The sequence below is a fragment of the Monocercomonoides exilis genome (genome assembly GCF_001643675.1).
Source record: "Monocercomonoides exilis strain PA203 chromosome Unknown scaffold12-1864167, whole genome shotgun sequence".
NCBI lineage: Eukaryota > Preaxostyla > Oxymonadida > Polymastigidae > Monocercomonoides > Monocercomonoides exilis.
In genome coordinates this window covers 1,664,063-1,682,091 of record NW_027150557.1, presented here as the reverse complement: position 1 = coordinate 1,682,091, position 18,029 = coordinate 1,664,063, and the positions used below count along the sequence as shown (strand labels likewise).

General features: G+C 41.1%; 5 protein-coding genes across 5 annotated transcripts; 3 read left to right on the top strand and 2 right to left on the bottom strand.

The window, feature by feature from the left end:
- Positions 1-206: 206 nt before the first annotated feature.
- On the top strand, positions 207-1,376 carry MONOS_2988 (uncharacterized protein; the record flags this gene model as incomplete). The annotated part of the gene is made up of 1 exon (XM_067872952.1): positions 207-1,376. The coding sequence occupies one exon, from the start codon at positions 207-209 to the stop codon at positions 1,374-1,376; it is 1,170 nt and encodes a 389-aa protein (XP_067731391.1).
- A 1,514-nt stretch (positions 1,377-2,890) lies between these two features.
- MONOS_2989 (conventional actin) lies at positions 2,891-4,297 on the top strand. The gene has a single exon (XM_067872953.1). The coding sequence runs from the start codon at positions 2,991-2,993 to the stop codon at positions 4,122-4,124; it is 1,134 nt and encodes a 377-aa protein (XP_067731390.1). The 5' UTR covers positions 2,891-2,990; the 3' UTR covers positions 4,125-4,297.
- Positions 4,298-6,810: 2,513 nt separating this feature from the next.
- Positions 6,811-11,609, top strand: MONOS_2991 (uncharacterized protein; the record flags this gene model as incomplete). The annotated part of the gene is made up of 1 exon (XM_067872955.1): positions 6,811-11,609. One exon carries the CDS (start codon positions 6,811-6,813, stop codon positions 11,380-11,382), a length of 4,572 nt encoding a protein of 1,523 aa, XP_067731389.1. The 3' UTR covers positions 11,383-11,609.
- A 263-nt stretch (positions 11,610-11,872) lies between these two features.
- Positions 11,873-15,238, bottom strand: MONOS_2992 (putative chaperone DnaJ domain protein). Its single transcript, XM_067872956.1, has 3 exons — positions 14,909-15,238; positions 12,347-14,840; positions 11,873-12,127 (listed from the first exon to the last, which is right to left on the bottom strand). The coding sequence occupies exons 1-3, from the start codon at positions 15,030-15,032 to the stop codon at positions 11,980-11,982; spliced, it is 2,766 nt and encodes a 921-aa protein (XP_067731388.1). The 5' UTR covers positions 15,033-15,238; the 3' UTR covers positions 11,873-11,979.
- Positions 15,153-18,004, bottom strand: MONOS_2993 (Transcription initiation factor TFIIH subunit 4; the record flags this gene model as incomplete). Its single annotated transcript, XM_067872957.1, has 5 exons — positions 15,153-15,525; positions 15,687-15,770; positions 15,877-17,464; positions 17,522-17,605; positions 17,661-18,004. 5 exons carry the CDS (start codon positions 18,002-18,004, stop codon positions 15,283-15,285), a joined length of 2,343 nt encoding a protein of 780 aa, XP_067731387.1. The 3' UTR covers positions 15,153-15,282.
- Positions 18,005-18,029: the final 25 nt, after the last annotated feature.

Sequence of the window (18,029 nt, the reverse complement as noted above, 5' to 3'; positions counted from 1 at the left end):
TCTTCGCATCAGCCTGTCCTCTTCCTGTCTCTCGGTATCCCCAAATTACCGATCCTCAGATCACACGGAACGCATAATAAAAGTGCCTCCGAAAACATATCGCCTGCTGATATAGATGTGCATGCGGGAAACAGAATGGCACGAAAATGAGAAGTCAGATCTGCAGACCCTATATCGCGTATTGCAAGTTGTGTGAAAGAAAAAGAATGTTGTTCATCGCGTTAATGGTGGTTGCTGAATGGCAGCGTGTCATCTGTGCAGAAACAAATTCGTTGAATTCAGACAGGAAGGGTGCCGAGCGGCAAAATGCCAGGCAGTCGAATAGCGATTGGGACAAAATTGTTTTCTGGTTGTATAGACCGAGTGTTTCTGAATTAGGATATCCTTCGCTAAAATATACACAATATACGAAATATCCGACGGAGAATCCGTGGACGAAGGAGAGTTCAAGTTCAAAGTCATTTTCAGTGATTTCATACAACAGACTGCGTAAGCTAAAGATTTCACACCCGTATTATTATACTGCTTCATCCTCATGCGATATGGTCTACGATGTGGTGGATGAAAACGTCAAGCTGTATATTTTGGGTGCTCATGCGAGAGATAAATCGATGGATACATTTCCGTCTCTGCCTGGCATCCTGTCTTGTATCCCGGAGATGCGTTCGGGACCAGATTCAGGCTATGTCCCCATCGGATGCGATTGGATAGATCAGCCGAATCCATACGGCTATGATATTTCAGATGGACTGTTTTTTACTGGTATTGTTGGGGTAGATTGTGTGGATGCTGATGCATCAGTTCCAGAATCGTGCCCAAGCTGCAAGCGTTATGCACCTGGCATGGGTAAGGGATCTGCAAAAATCAGATCTCATGCAGATCTAAGAAAGCTTCTTGTAACGTTTGGGCCAGTTTCTATGGAAGGAGATGCAATGCTTGAAGGATCTGATTGGAGCAACTTTATCACATCATGGGACGACTCAAAGGTCTACAACTCAACAAGTTATGCATATGGGAATGCAGCCAAGTTAGTCGTGCTTGGCTGGGGCGTTGAAGGGGACCAGCGTTATTATTTGGTATTTTCTAACTCCAAGTGCTTTGATACATCGTATATCTCTTCATCTTCATCTTCTGCTGCGAAAAGACAATTGGGGAGCATCAGAGGGATTGAGTACGACAAGGATTTGAATTGTGTGTTCAAAATAGAAGAGAAAACATTCTTTAACTTTCGGAGGGCAAGTGAATATTCAGCAACTGTGGTGGATCTGAGATATGCGTCTGGGGCATTTGGATGGAGACCTTTGTGGAACAAGGCAGGTGGGCGGCTGTTTGTGGCGCTGGTGTCTGTTTTGACCCTGGCAATGCAATTTTTGTAAAAAAGGGGGAACAAAGGAAAGAAGGCAGAGGGAGTGACGAAAAGGCTCAGAATCGTATTTTGCATAAAAATGCGATGGATGGAATAAAATTAATTGAGAGTGTATGGCGAACGTATTGGAGCGAAAGTTCAAATGGGAAAATCTGAAAAAACTTCGCGGGTTTTTGGAGTCTACTGGAAAGCAAAGGAGCCTTTCTTCTTAAATGTTCGCATCACATGTAGAGTTATGCTTGCTGGTAAATTGGATACCAGAATTTTTTTTTGAAATTTTTGACAGATGATATGTTAAATATCGTACTTTGTGTTTTTTAATTGTGTACTTCATTATGAAACTGTTGCAATCCTTATCAAAGTGCTGTTTAACATTTTGTATTCTTTTCATATCTTTGTTATGTTGCTCATCCGAGCACTTATCAATAGATCATCCATTTTTTTTTTTTTTTCCGCTTGCACTTTTTGATGCATTTAACACGTATATTTAAGCCAATCACATTTTCTTATTTTTCTTCTTCTGCACTTTTCACATTTTTAATTTAATTCAACAAAACCGAACATTTGAAATTATGTGAAAAAAAATGAAAGGTTAAATTTTTTGCATCATTAGTTGTTAAATGAAAATTGCTTCTCAAAAATGAAGTATTGTTTAATGAATTAACACAATATTTCGCAAGTTGGTATATAATTAACACAAAATCAAAAATAAATAGCATATTAGAGTGAAGCGACAGGTTCGAAATAATATTCGAAATGCTTATTAAATTTTGATCACAATTCACCAGAAAGAAAGTTACATCAAGAAAGGGAATATTTAATTTCTGTCAAATAGATTTGTTTTCCCGTCTTTTTCATTCGGGGAAAATGCAGACATCGCACAAAATACCGGACAAGATGGATTTCACAACAACCGCAAGAGGAAAAATTAGAAAAAATTTCCTCAAAATATATCTCATCGACGCAAACTCATTTGATGAACGAGACTTTCAAAATAGCTTCATTTGTGCTCATAAAAAATTATTTTTGAAATCTCGGAGAAACTAAAAATCCAATTTCTCCAAAATTTCAATCATTTATTTTTTCTGAGCACAATTGAGGCTATTTTGAAAGTTATGAGTATCAAATGAGTTTGTATTGATGATATATATTTTGAGGAAAATTAACAAAATTATTCCTGTTGCGGTTGTTGAGAAATCGATCTTGTCAGGTATTTTGTGCGATGTCCGGTATTTTATGCGATATCTGTATTGACAAAGAAAATATTTCCACTTTTGTGAAGTTTTGTGAGTGGGAACAGAAATTTGATCGAAATATGAAAAAATTTCTATATTTGAAAATTAAACAAAAAAAACTTTTCAAAAAAGAAAAGACGGATATAAAAAAAGTAACTCTCATAATCAGAAGAAAAATTGATACTTCATTTCAAACTTTTGATTTTTTCAAAAAATAAAAATAAAATATTGTTGAAAGATATGAAATTTAAAACTCTCACAATTATCAAAAATTTGTCAAATATTTAAAATTTTTTATTTGATCATACCATTTTAGGTGATGTTTCTTAAATAAGTAATGTACGAAACATTAAGACAGATCGAATTGACATTTGATTCTTGTTAGTAACATGTCTGAAGACTCACAAACATCATCATTGGTTGTTGATAATGGATCTGGTATGTGCAAAGCCGGATTTGCAGGAGACGATGCACCCCGCGCTGTGTTCCCAAGCATCGTTGGTCGTCCAAAGACATCAACAATTATTCTTGGATCAGGAGACAAAGAGTGCTACATTGGAGATGAAGCACAACTGAGAAGAGGTATTCTTGCACTGCACTATCCCATTGAACACGGTATCGTTAACAACTGGGAAGAAATGGAAAAGATCTGGCATCACACTTTCTACAACGAGTTGCGTGTTGGACCAGAAGACCATCCAGTGTTGTTGACTGAAGCTCCATTGAATCCAAAGGCCAACAGAGAGAAGATGACCACAATCATGTTCGAAACATTCAATGTTCCAGCCATGTATGTTCAGATCCAGGCTGTGCTTTCATTGTATGCCACAGGACGTACAACTGGTATTGTGCTCGATTCTGGTGATGGTGTGTCACACACTGTTCCAATCTATGAAGGATACAACTTGCCACATGCTATCATCCGTCTTGATATGGCTGGTCGTGATCTGACTGAAATGCTGATGAAGATCCTCACTGAACGTGGATATTCATTCCGCACAACAGCCGAACGTGAAATTGTTCGTGATATCAAGGAGAAATTGTGCTATGTTGCTCTTGACTTTGCAGCTGAAATGGAAACTGCTGCTTCCTCATCAGCCATTGACAAGACATACGAAATGCCCGATGGACAAATTATCACCATTGGAAACGAAAGATTCAGATGCCCAGAAACATTGTTCCAACCCAACATGATTGGTCTTGAGGAAACAGGTGTTCATGAGAAGACCTTCCAATCAATCATGAAATGCGATGTTGATATCAGAAAGGACTTGTACCTCAATGTTGTTCTTTCTGGAGGTACCACCATGTTCAACGGAATTGCTGAACGTCTGAACAAAGAGTTGGTCACCCTTGCTCCATCAGCCATGAAGATCAAGATCACAGCTCCACCAGAGAGAAAATACTCTGTGTGGATTGGTGGTTCTATTCTTGCTTCATTGAACACCTTCCAGCAAATGTGGATCTCAAAGGAGGAATACGACGAATCTGGACCATCAATTGTCCACAGAAAATGCTTCTAAATAATTGAATATTCTATTAAAAGTAACTTGTTTCTGAGAGATAGTTTTATGTTTTAATCAAATCAATTATTTATAACTATTATAGAACACCACTTTTTGTATTTTGTTTTTTTATAAATATTATGAAATAATGCATAAATAATAACTTGTGTTTTCCTTTTTAAAAATGAAAATGGAAAAAATGTTAAAAAGTTATATTATGGCAATTGAGAAATTTTATTTTCCAAATATTATTGAAGCTCTGGAATCTCAAGAAAGTGCATCTCCAGAAACCCAAGAGCAACAATCATCCGCAAAACATGCGCCTTTGGGGTTTTGGGGCATAGCACCCGCTTTTCCAACAGTGAAATGGAGAAATTTAAAGATTGAAGATTTAAATTTTTTCCTAAGTTCAGATGTCAATATTTTTCCTTTTAAAGATCGTACAATATCTCGATCGCTCGAGGCAAAGGTAAGATTCTTGCTTTTTTACTTTTATCACTAAATTAAATGAAAAAATTTAGTATTTAGCAAATTTGCTTGATTTCAAGCTTAGAATTTGTTATATTCAAGGAAAAGTTCAGGCTTTTGCACCAAAAGAAACTAGAAGACCTGAATTTATGCTTTTCAATTCATCGATACAATATACAAAAGATTATTCAGATATAATTATTCTTTTATCTTCAGGTATTTGATGCTTCTGGCTTTTGTCGTATCATAATTATGTTTTAATTAACTGTCACATGAAATGCTATTGTAGAGAGACATCATTGGAATGTGGAAAAGGTTTTCCCGTTTGCCGAACTTAGAAATTTGCACCATCTCTATCCAATTGATCCTGTTCGGATGTTGCCTCAACAAGGAACGTACAATTTTCCTGATTTTGAATACTTGTACCAACCAACATTTCAGAGCGTTGCATTCCCGTTTCATATATCTTTAAGGGATCCAAAACGTTTGGTAAGGTAGAGATTTATTTGAATAGTTAAAAAATTTTAAAACCTATATTTATAAATAAATAATTTCATTTCATTTCTAACCGTGCTTATTTCTTCTGAATTTGTTGTGTTATTTCCAGATCATTTCTAGCTATGCAGATAAGATCTACGGGGAGAAAGATCACGCTGCCTCCAACACCTGAGATGGTGGCTCCTTTATCCTCGTTTACGCGCACGCTTTTGACTGCGAATGAAGAGATGCTGGTGAGCAGATTCAGCGATGCAGTGAGGGAGTCACTGCGGAGGATCACTGCCATGCCATCGCTGCTTGTGCCGTATGTGATTCCGAATGAGGTGGATCGAGACAAAGAAGAGGAGAAGAAGGGGGAAGGGAAGAGAGAAGAGGAGAAGAAAGAAGAAGATAAAAAAGAAGGGGAGAAGAAAGAAGGGGAGAAGAAAGAAGGGGAGAAGAAAGAAGGGGAGAAGAAAGAAGGGGAGAAGAAAGAAGGGGAGAAGAAAGAAGGGGAGAAGAAAGAAGGGGAGAAGAAAGAAGGGGAGAAGAAAGAAGGGGAGAAGAAAGAAGAAGATAAAAAAGCGGATGAAAAGACAAAAGTTGATAATAAAGATGGAGAAGAAAAGAAAGAGAAAGATGAAAAATATGAAAAAGAAAAAGAAAAAGAAAAAGAAAAGAAAGCAGACGAAACTGACGATGAGAGCAAAATCAACAAGGAAGACAAGCAGAAGAAAGAAGAAACAAACGATGAACCTGAAAAGAAAGAGCAAGACACAGTCGAAGCTGAAAAGAAAGAGGAGAGTCAAAATTTGAGTGAAAACAAGCAAAATGATCAGAAAGACAGCAAAAACAGCGACAAGAATGAGAAAGAAGCTAAAAACGAAGGAAAAGCAGAAGAAGCAGCCAATGATGAAGATAAAGAGAATGAAAAAGATAAAGATAAAGATAAAGATAAAGATAAAGATAAAGATAAAGATAAAGAGAAAGAGAAAGAGAAAGAGAAAGAGAAAGAGAAAGAGAAAGAGAAAGAGAAGATGCGAGCGCGGATGAGAGAGCACCACAGAAACAGAGAGTATTCTTTTCAGGCAGGTTTTCTGGTGCCCCTCTGTCTGTTCAGCGAGAACACGGCTGACTGCGCACTGGCTGTGGTCCCTGGGCAGCGCATTCAGCTGCAGCCTCACAGACACAAATCATCTTCATCATCTAAAGAAAATTCATCATCATCATCTTCTTCCTCCTCTTCTTCATCTTCTTCTACTTCATCATCATCATCATCATCATCATCATCATCATCATCATCTTCTTCTTCTTCTTCTTCTTCTTCTTCTTCTTCTTCCTCTTCTTCTTCTTCCTCTCCCTCTTCCTCCTCCTCATCTCCTTCATCTGATGTTTCATCAACCAATCAGCAAAATAATGAATCCTCAAGCAATGTTGATACAAAGCCATCACATGACAACACAAACAAAGAAGCAGAAAAAGAAAGAGAAAAGACACAAAAAGAAGAGAAACAGAATTCGACAGAAGAACACACAAACACCCAACCAAAAGGAGAAGACAAAACAGATGGAACAAATGCAACACAAGAGAATACATCAAATGATCCCTCATCATCATCATCATCTTCTTCTTCCTCCTCTTCCTCCTCTTCCTCTTCCCCACCCACCCCCCCTCTCCCCTCTCCCCCCTCTCCCCAGTACTCCTTCTCTGACTTCCCAGTGATCTCTCCCTTCCTCCCCCCTCCCTCCCCTCTCCCCCCATGTCCACTCCCCTCACCGTCAACTCCATCCTCTCCATCGAACAGGCCTTCTTCGGCGCCACACTCGTCTTCCGCACCGACTCCGCCTGGCTCAACGAGGCCATGCGCCTGCGTGTCATCGACGACACTAACAGAGAAAAGGCTCTTCCTCCCCACCAGCTCTACAAGCGCATCCGGAGAGGGGCACCCGGCGCAGCCCCGACGCTACTGAGGGAGACAGCTGTGGGTGTGTCCTTTTCTGCCTCTGTCGTCTCCACCATTCTGCCAAACACATCCACATTTGCCTCGTCGCTGCAGCGCATCCTCGCGAGAATATCAGCAGCAGGGCACACAGAATATCTGGTTGACGACTCCCATCTGCTTCCTTCTTCACACTCACACAGAAGCCTCTTCTCAACAGCCATCTCATTCAGACACGCTTATTCGAGTTCTCCTCCGATTTACATTCCTTCTCGTGACATTATGCGAAGACGGCCTCTTTTGTCACTGTCGCCTGCACGTTCAGAAGAAGATGGTGAGAAGGAGAAGGAGAAGGAGAAGGAGAAAGAGAAAGAGAAGGAAAAGGAAGGAGATGGGAAAGAAAAGAAAGAGGAAGAAGGAGGAGATGCAAAAGAAAAAGAGAAGGAAAAAGAGAAAGGAAAAGAAGATGAAAACAACAAAGCAGAAGTGAAAGAGGAAGCAAAAGGTTCATCAGACACCCAAAAGGATGCAGAAGCAGAAGCAGAAGCAGAAGCACAGAAAGAGATTGAGAGAGAGAAAGAAGAGAGAGCAAGAGAAGAGAAAGAGAGGGCAAAGAAGAAGGCGATTGCGCAGAGAGAAGAAGAGAAGATAGCGAGGCTGGCGTCTCTGATGCACCACACAGGAAGGAGAGGGCGGAGGAGGACAGAAGAAGAAGAAGAGGAAGAGAGGAAGAGAGGGAAGTCTGTGGTGACGAGGGATGTGTCAGTGGTGAAGCTGCTGGAGAGGGCGATTGAGATGGAGAGAGAGAAGAAGATGGAGGCAGAGAGGAAGGAAGAGGAGGAGGCGAGGAGGAGAAGAGGGAGGGTGCAGAAGGAGAAGGCAGAGGAAGACGAGGAAGAGAGGGTGAGGAGGGAGAGGAGGGAGAGGAAGAGGAAGAAGAGAATTGACAGAAAGGCAGAGATTGAGCGGGCGATGCAGAAGGCGAAGGAGAAGGCTGTGCGCGAGGCAAAGCACAGGCAGCAGATGGAGGCGTATCGAAGATTGAAAGACGAGGCGAAGAGAAGAAAGTATTTGGAAGGAGACAACACAGCCACGTCTTCTTCATCTGACTCTTCTCTCTCGTCATCGACGTCTTCCTCCGACACGCTCGATTCAGAGAAGGACGAGGAAGACGAGGCAGCAGCGATGCGGCTGTACAGCCAGCGGGAGAAGCTGCTGGCAGAGCGGATGAAACTGCTGCAGCGGCAGGAGAGGCCGTCGGAAGAGGCGCTGCTGGCAATGCCCCATCTGCCAGGGGGTGTGCTGCCAGCTGAGTATCCAGTGCTGGCTGAGAGGGCGATGCAGTGCGGGTGGTGGCTGCTGCTGCAGAAGCAGTGGTGCTTCGACATGGAGGAGATGAGGAGGAAGGCGAGGGGGGAGAAAGAAGGAAATGGAGGAGAAGAGAAGAAGAACGGAGAAGGGAAAGGAGAATCTGCTGCTTCATCATCTTCTTCTTCATCTGAAAATAACACGAAATGGTGGATGGAAGAGCTGACTCCGCAGCAGTTTGTGAGGCTTATCAGCATTTCTCCTCCTCTCTCTGCGTCGATCAACCGGATCAGACAGAACAGAAAGAAGAACGACATCAACAGGATCATCAGCAACGCCCTGGAGAAAGGGCGATTTGGACTTGGGCTGATTGGAAGGAGGAAGAGAGAAGACGAAGAAGACGAGGAAGAAGAGGAAGAATTGGCACCTCAGCAGTTCTTTGCGAGCTGGGCAGCGAGCGACAAGCTGAATGAAGACTTTGACGATTTGTTTGACTTTTCAGAGGAAGACGAGGAAGGCAATGGAGAAGATGGCGATGATGATGAGGAGGAGTATGATGAGTATGATGGCATTGGCAGCAGCAGTCTGAGTGCATTTGGAGTGTTTGGCAGCAGAGGCATCGGAATGAAAGAGAACATTCGCATTGCGAAGGCGAACGAGGCAGAAGAGCGGGCGTTCTGGAGGCGGGTGGAGAGGGAGATAGTGAGGGAAGAGGAAGGGCAGATACGCGCGAAGAAGAAGAAGGACAATCCATATCTTGCCACGCCTTCCCTTTCCTTCCGCCCGATGGCTGTGCCTGGCGCCTGGCACCATCTGTCTCCTCTGCCCACGCCAGCTGCCTCTTCTCCCTCGTCCCACTCTGACTTCGCCAAAAGAGAGGCGCAGATTCGCATTGCGATGCAGCGCAACATTCTGGAGAGGCCAATCACACGCCCATCTTCTGTCTCCCTGTTGAGCGCTCTCTCAAACAGAAATGGAGGAAAGACCCAAATGAATGCTGTATCTTCTTCTTTTTCTGTTTCTTCTTCTTCTTCTTCTTCTGTTCAGAATGCCAATGGAGGTGTCATTGCTCCTTCGTCATTTCCATCCAAATCGTCAGACAGAACAAGACAGATTCAGCGGCCAGCAACAGCTGCCCCGCTGCTTTCTTCAGGCAACACACACAATTCATCATCATCAATTTCACCATCACCATCATCATCTTCTTCTTCTTCTTCATCTCTTTCTCCATCTTCTTTATCTTCTTCTTCTTCTTTGTCTTCTTCTTCCTCTCTCTCTTCCACTAGCCGTGTCTTCTACTCTTCCTCTTTCCCTTCTCCGATGAGACAGCCGACGCCTTCCTCGCCTTCTGTCTTGTCTTCTTCTCCATTCACCTCACTCGCCTCTTCCTCCACTTCACAGCCAACTGCAACTGCCCCTGCCATTTCACACCTTTCTTTGTCTTTGTCTTCTCCTTCCTCTTCTGCTGCTTCTTCTTCTTCTTCCTCTTCTGTTTCTTCTCCTTCTTCTCTTTCTTCTTCTTCTTCTACTTCTCCACTCAACATGCAAAACACACAGAAGTTCAGTTCATCTGCTAATCCTTTCACTCCAAAACTGTTTCCTTCTTCTGATTCTTCTTCTTCTTCCTCTGCTTCTTCTTCTTCTTCTTCTTCTCTTTCTCTTCCTCCACCTCCTTCTCTTTCTCTCTCTTCTGCCACTTCTCAACTCTTCCCTCAGACATTTCAGCAGAATTCAGACACAAAATACTCTTCAAACATATCCAGTGTATCTCAAAGTGTTATGCCTCCCTCATTTTCGTCTGCTTCAGTCAGTAACATCACAGCAAACACACTTTCTGATTTATCATCTACATCACCTTCTTCTTCTTCTTCCTCTTCCTCTTCTTCTCAGTTGTCTTTGAACCAATCCCCAAACACAAACATTTCAAAGGCACCTTTTATATCTCCTCAGCAGTTATTATCTTCAATTACATCGACATCATCATCTCTGTCTCCATCTTCACCTTCACCTTCACCTTCATCATCATCATCACCTTCTTCTTCCTCTTCTTCCTCTTTGCCAACCACAAGTCCCTTGTTCATCTCAGCCGATGGCACCATTTCAATCACTGCTTCAAACAACACAGCGCCTTTTGCGTATTCTTCTGCTTCTTCTTCTTCAGCTGCTTCTTCGTATGCAACCAAAAATGCAGACACTTCCATGTCAAACACTTCAAACATGTCAAATAATCCCCATTATAATCATCCTGCAAATATTCACCCAGCCTCCTCTGCTTTCTCTCAGACCTCTCCTCCTCGTCCACAACAAACACAAACACAAACACAAAATCCCAACTTCTCTTATTCGCCTTCATCAGAAGTTCCCTCACAAACATTACCTTCTTCAATTGCATTGCCTTCTATTTCACACATTTCTTCTTCCTCTTCTTCTTCCTACTCTTCTTCTTCTTCTCTTTCGTTTTCTCCTTCTCCCTCTCCAATCGCTTCTGCTCTTAACTCAATTATTTCCAATGAGCCAGAAAGAAGGCCTCTTTCAGACATTTTGAGTCAGCCAGAAGACACAAGCACGAACACACAAAGTGGACAAGGGGTGAATGGAACATCTGAAACAAAGAATGAGAAGATTGAAATGATTCAGACAGAAATAAGAAGAGAAGAACAGAAAGAGCAAAAAGAACAGAAAGAACAGGAAAGAAGACAGATGAGCGGAGAAGAAGGAGAGAAAGAAGGAGAAAATGGAAGAAATGAAAAGGGAGAAGGAGAAGAGAAGAGAATGGGAGTGGAAGAGGACAAGAAGGAGGAGGAGAAAGAAGGAGTGAAGAAGAAGAAGAAGAAGAAGAAGAAGAAGGACAAAGAAAAAGAAGAGCTGGAAAGGCAGCTGGAAGAGCTTCTGTTGGAAGAAGAGGCCGAGACAGACAAGAAGAAGAAGACGAAAGACGAAAGAAAGAAAGAAAGAGCGCTTTTGAGGCGGCTGCTGGAAGAAGAAGGGATCGATGACATTGACATGGACAAGGCACTCACGCTGGCGGAAGAGCTGCCAGATGAATCAGAAAGGAAGCACAAAAAACACAAGAAGGAAAAATAGACTGAAAATGAATGATGGTTTTGAGGGAAGAAGAGGGAAGGCTATACTTCTTTTTGAACTGTTGAGCTTTTGTAGATAAGGATGATGTGGTGATTATGTTTGTATATATTGTATTCTTTGATTGTTTTCATAATTTCCATTTTTTATTGTTTATTAGAAATTGTTTAAGGATTTTATTTTGATGCAGCACACACACTTTTTTTTTGAATTGATACAATTGCGTGTATATTTGAAAATTCTTTTGGTGTAATTTACATTTAGCACAAATATTTTCACACTTCTGTGTTAAGTTTATCCAAAGAAAACATATTTGATAAGCTATTAACTTTTTGTGGAAAGAATAGAAGTTTGATTGATTCGTGACTGTTGTTGAGAAGGAAAATACACAGCAATTCAATTCAAACTGGGTTCATATTTTCAATTGAACTTATTTCTCTTTTACAACTTTTGTTGATTTAACCAATTTAATACCAAAAAGTTGAAAGAAAAATTGAAACAGAATTTGCTTTTTATTAATTCACATAAAAAATGAATAAATATCAAAAATATAAGAAAAGATTTCTTTAATTGCCGCTTTTCCAAAAGCAGCTGAATATTTCATTTTGAAGTGGGTGTTGCACTGTGAGATGAAGAAGGCGCAGACGAAGAAGGAGCACTTGCTTTCACAAGCCTTGCCAATTCTTTGAAACGCTCTATGCACTCTTTCTTTGTCTTTGTTCCGATTAGCTCAGCGATCTTGCTCCATCTGAGAGAAGGAAATCGACAAAAAGGATAAAAAACAAAAAATTCAAGAATATTTGATTGAAAAAAAGTATAAAATTGAAATCAAAATGTCAGAAGATTCAATTATAAATGTTATTACAAATACAAAAGGCACAACAACAACAAAAAAAAAAAAAGTACAAAATATCAAAGAAAAATAAGACTTCATTAACTGAAGATAAGAACAATAATTTATCCAAACCTTTCTTTTCCAAGTGAAGCAGGGAATTTCCTCAGCCCTTCTTCCAGTTTCATTTGCTCTTCCTTTGACCACCTCACTTCTGCTGCTTGTGCACTCTGACTGCTTTCATTTTCTGTCTCTTTGGATTTTTCTTCTTTCTTCTCGTCCTTCTTCTCTTCTTTCTTTTCTTGTTCTTTTGTACCTGATCTTGAACTTTCTTTCTTTTTCGGCTTTTCTTCCTCTTGTTCTTTCGCTGTCCCCTTCGTGTTGTCTTTCTCGTCTTTATGAAGTTCGAGAATGGTCTGATACGCCTGCATTGGAATCGCTGTTATTGGCACAAACCCAGTTGCTCCTTTGATGTTCACATTTGGCACAGCAGAAGGAGTCGCCGACGCCAACCCCGTGTAATTCCCTCCGCTTCCCCCGCCAATCTTCTGAATGTGCTTCTGCCGCTGCAGCAGAAACTGCTCAATCGAATCCTTTGTCGACTGCTTCCCGCCCTGCTGCTGCAGATCCTTCGACTTGGCAATGCACTCCTCTTCTGATCTTCGTGTGGCCTGGCTGATTTTCGTCCAGCGCTGCTTCACACCCGGAGGAAATCTCTTCACTGCAGCAATAAGCAGATCCACCTCTTCTGTGCTCCATTGGGATGAACTCTTAGCGGAGTCTGAATCTGAAGAAGAAGAAGACGATGATGATGAAGCAGAAGCAGAAGCAGAAGCAGAAGACGAAGAAGAAGGAGAAGAAGCATCATCACCTGCAATTGTTGAAAGAGACACAACTTCTGTTTTTGTTGCGTCAACAACAGCCAAATGGAACGATGAAAGTGCAAACAGCGCCTTCTTCTTCCATTCTCCACCGAGTGTCTGACCTTCTCCAACTTCTACTTTCTGTTCTTTGCCTTTCTTCTTTTTCGGTTGTTGCTGGGAAGAAGTCTTGTATTGAGCTAATATTTCAGCAAATGAATCACTTTTCGCCTTCAGTTCCTCGAGATTGAGTTGGTTCAAGTAAGTTGAAATTTTTGTAGAAACATTCAAAGTATCCAGTTCTTTTGAACTAAATATCTCAACCAACCATTTTTGCTCTTCGCCTTCTTCTTTGCTTTCTTTCTCCTCTTCCTTCTCATCAGCTTTTCCTTTATCCTGTTTCTTCTTCGCTCCGTCCTTCCTCTTTTCCTTTTCCTTCTCTTCTGCTTGGAATTCATTCAGAAGTATGTTTACTTGAGTACAAAGCTGATTTTCCTTTAAAAGTTCCACTTCTTCGCAAATGCTTGTCAATTGTGTCACATCCCCTCTCACCCGATTTCGCAGCTTCTTCGCCTGATTCTTTAGCGCCTCTGCTTCTTTCTTTCTTCTCTCTTCTTCTTCCTTCCTGTGCTGCATCCTTGCCTTTCTCTCTCTCTCTTCTCTTTCCTCCTCCTCTCTCTTTGCATCCTTCTCGCTTCTCTCCTTCCGCTCTTTCTCAATCTTCTCCTCTTCATTCATCCACCGAAGACGTGGATCATATGTGCGTGCTGTCTCAGTCAAACGAGTGATCCGCTGAAGCTCGGCATTTCGTGCCTTCATCTTCAGCTTCACATTCTGCCGCTCCATCCACCGCCTCTCATCTCTCGACTCTGCCTGCTCCACATTCATCTCTTCGGACGAAGGAAACTCCCGCCATGTCTTGAAGCTCGACCAGTACTTGTAGAACTCGTTGATCTCATCACGAGACGCATCCATCGCACCAAGCTGAGGCACAGGATGCACTCGCGACCACTTCGAATTCCGGCGGAAGACGCCGGCAAACATCGATTCGAATGCTTTCCACGCAGATGCAAAGTTCTCTCGAGTATGAAAACGAACCAAAGGATCTTGTGAAGATGTAGAAGTTGACGGTGACGGTGACGGTGATGGAGAAGTTGACGATGAAGTTGTTTGCTTTGAAGCATTTCGGCCTTTTCCTTTCACTTTTTCAGTTCCAGATGATGAAGAAGGTTGAGGCCAAACACCAAAAATTGCATCACTTGCTTGACCGTCACTTGGTATTCTGTCATCAAATGGAAGAAGAGAATCGTATTGCCTCTTTAACAATGGATCCATCAGTACTTCATATGCCTCTTGAACTTCCCTGAACCGAGTTGCCATTTCTTCATCAGTCATTTCTGATGATTTCCCCTTCTTGTCAGGATGGTATTTCAAGGCAAGCCTACGATGCGCTTTCTTTATTTCTTCTGGAGTTGCATATTCTCCAATATCTTCAATTTCTAAAACCTCATACAAATTCCTTGTGTCTTCTTTTACATACTTGGCCAATTTTCCAGAAGCCGCTGATGCTGTTCCAGAAGCGCTTGTTCTTTCATAAGTTCTGCGCTCATAAGTGCGAGAGCTAGATGAAGATGGAGTTGAAGATGACGAAGCAGATTCTTCTTCGCTTTGATTTTTTGACTCATTCATTTCCTCATTAAACTCACTTAATCTTCCAAATCTCTTTTCATATGCAATACCTGCTGCTTCTAATTTTTTCTGTATTGGAGCTATGTGAGTAAAAATTTGTATATACAGTTCACAAAAAACATACAACACAAAAAAATAAGAAACAAACCGCACATGACTCCAATAAACTCTTGAAAATCGTCTTCTGCAGCAGGAAGTGCTTTCAGATGTAAATTTATGAATTGAATGGGTTCATTCTCTTTTGATTGAGGCTTTTTCTTGCTTTTTCCCATTTATTATTGCCAAATAATATCTGTTGCCATAATTATTTCCATCGGAACAGAAATAAATTCTTTGCAGAATAAACTATTAAAATAAAATAAGAATTTGGAGTATTTATTGCAAAAATTTAATGCATTACCAAATATTATCCTTCTGTTTTTTGTCAAAAGACGGATATATCATTAAATGAAAAAATATACAAAAAAACACAATTAAAAACGTGAACAAAAACATAAATGATGAAATAAATAATTAGACAATTCACTGCTGCTGAATGAGCGATAATCTTTGTAAGTCGATAAGCTCCGTCACGTGTCGAGTGACAACGTCGCGAGCTTCTGCTTTGATGACGATTGTGGCTGTGTTTGCATCTGCCCAAAGCAAAGAATTTGTCGATTGTGTGAATTGAAGTGTGGACTCGAAAATGTGAGTGGAGAGGAAAGGCTCCATCATCACAGCAGGAGCAAGACGGAATCTTTCACGTTCTTTCTTCCATATGAATATCTGAATATTTGAATAAAACAGAAAATAATGTTAAATGCAATGATTATATAAATACAATAAGTCAAATAAACAAATAGATAGATAGAGAGAGAGAGAGAGAGAGAGAAAGAGAAAGAGAAGGAGAAAGAGAAAGAGAAAGAAAGAAAGAAAGTAATATAAACCTGATTGACAACTGCTTCAGGAAGAGAGGAGCCACTCTGTTTTTTTGCAGCTGGATGGCAATGCTGTTCAAGATAATCAACAATCTACAAAGAATAAGGAGCATTTCATTCACAAATTATAATAGCAGACGTAATAAGAAATAAATAAAATAAATAAATAAATAAATTCTTAAAAGAAATCCAATAAAACCTGCTCAGCATGGAGATCCGCTTTAAACGCTCTTCTGACGCTGCGTCGAGTGAGCGAGCCGACGAGAAGAGAAGGAAGAAGATATTCGACATCCAAAAAGAGAGAGAGAATGCGCTGGTGGAAAGGAGAGGAGGAGAAGGCATAGACACGCGCATTGGGCTCAACAATGATGAAGCCCATGAGAGAGGTGAGGGAGTGGAGAATGGAGGAGGATGAGAACAGCTCTGGGGGAAGAGAGGAAGAGGAAGAGGAGGAGGAAGAAGGAGAAGCATCAGCCATCATCTTTAGCTCACTCTTGTTTTGAGATGCTTCTTCGTCTTCTCCTTCGTCCAGCTCGCTGAAGACGTCGTGTGTCGAGTTCTCGTCTTCCTTCAGCAGCGCCATCAGCGGCGTCGTGAAGAACATGCTGTTGTCATTGTAAAACATGAAGATCAGCCCCAAATCGCTCAAATCACACAGAAATCGGAACTGAAGAGGAGTCATCTGAAACGACCTCAGCGAATCTTCAGCGTCTTTCTGTGCGTCGAGTGAGATGTGCTTCTTCTCATCCACCCCAAACTCACTTGTGCCACTCTGAGGAGCAACAACTTCAAAGCTCTGCCTCTTTCCAATTGGCAGCATGATGAGGCGAGTCAGCAGGGACACGATTTCTGTGCGGGAAGCGGTGTCTCTTCTGTCTGCAGTGTCGGCACATGCAATGAACAGCCGCCACAACTGCGAAGACGTCGAGTGAAGAAGAAAGCGGAAGCCGATTGAGGTGTTGGTGGCGACAATGGAAGGCGGGGGAGGGAGAGGCGGGGGAGGAGGAAGAGAAGGGAAGAGAAGCTCTTCAATCGAGTCAAAAACAGAGTGTGTGATGGATTGATGATTTGTGGAGGAAGAAGGAACTGAAGAGGGAGAGGGAGAGGGAGAAGGAGATTGAGAATCTGAAATGGAATGAAGTGAACTGGAAGAAGAAGAAGAAGAAGAAGAAGAAGCTGAATTTTTCGAAGGATTGGCGCTTTTGCTCTTCTTCTTTGCAGCTTTTGTGGAATGAGAGCGTTCATTGATTGAAAAATCGTCGCCTTCTGACTCATCATCATCGGGCATATAGTCGTCGCTGTTGCCATTTTCTGCACCTTTTAAACCAACCTCATCGCTGTCATCGAGACTGCTGTCATTGTCATAGTCATCTTCGTCTTCATCATCATCGTCATCATCGTCTTCTTCTTTTGATGTGACTTTAGAACTAACTCGTAATTCTCTATTTTGTGCTCCAGGGTTGGTTGAATAAATCGAAGAATTCAAAGTAAAAGATGAATCCTCCTTTGGCATAACGTGGGGTATCATTGAAGAAAACTTTTCATCAGATTTTAATTCTGATTTATCTGTTCCCAATTTTTCATCTAATGTCATTTCTGAAGGAATATTAATTTCATCATCATCAACAGTAATAGGTTCGTTATTTTGAATGACAGTAATAAGCTGAAGAGATTGCAATAATAGAACGATTCGAAGAATGTTCATTGGACGAGCATATCGCTGATAGTGACTATGCAGCTCAATATCTTCGAAGCGGCCTAACAAAATATAAAAAACAAGCTCCCATCTAAAATAAGTAAATATGCCTCAAAGAAAGAAAGAAAATTATTTCTCGATTGAAAACCTTTCTGTAGAATATCGCGCAAGGTAAGATAATGGAGGCGTAGGGGTAAGCTTTTGTTTCGGTGACAAAAATCTACATTCTGGTCTACATTTCAAAAAAATGCACACAAATAAATGCAATAAAATTTGCAATAATATACCCAGATAATGCAATCAGTAGGCATTGCCTGAATGGTGGGTTAATTCCAATAAAAGTCTCTGGAGGTGTTGTTTGTGTTTGTATTGTCAATAAAACTCGAAGCTTTCTTAAAAGTGTTAAACACTCTTTGCATTTTAATCTTCCTTCCACTGTATCTTCGATCCAACTTTCGAATACAGAAGCCTTACAAGGAATATTCCCAAATGACAACATTCTTAAAACAAGCTGTTTTGCCAATGGAGGTAAAAATTTCATCACAATTGCAGCCATAGAATGACTCTTTGTATACAAGATGTCAAGGACATTCTGAAAAGAAACGAAAAAATCCAAAATCAGAATCCCCATTGAGCTTCGAAAAAGAAGAGGGGAT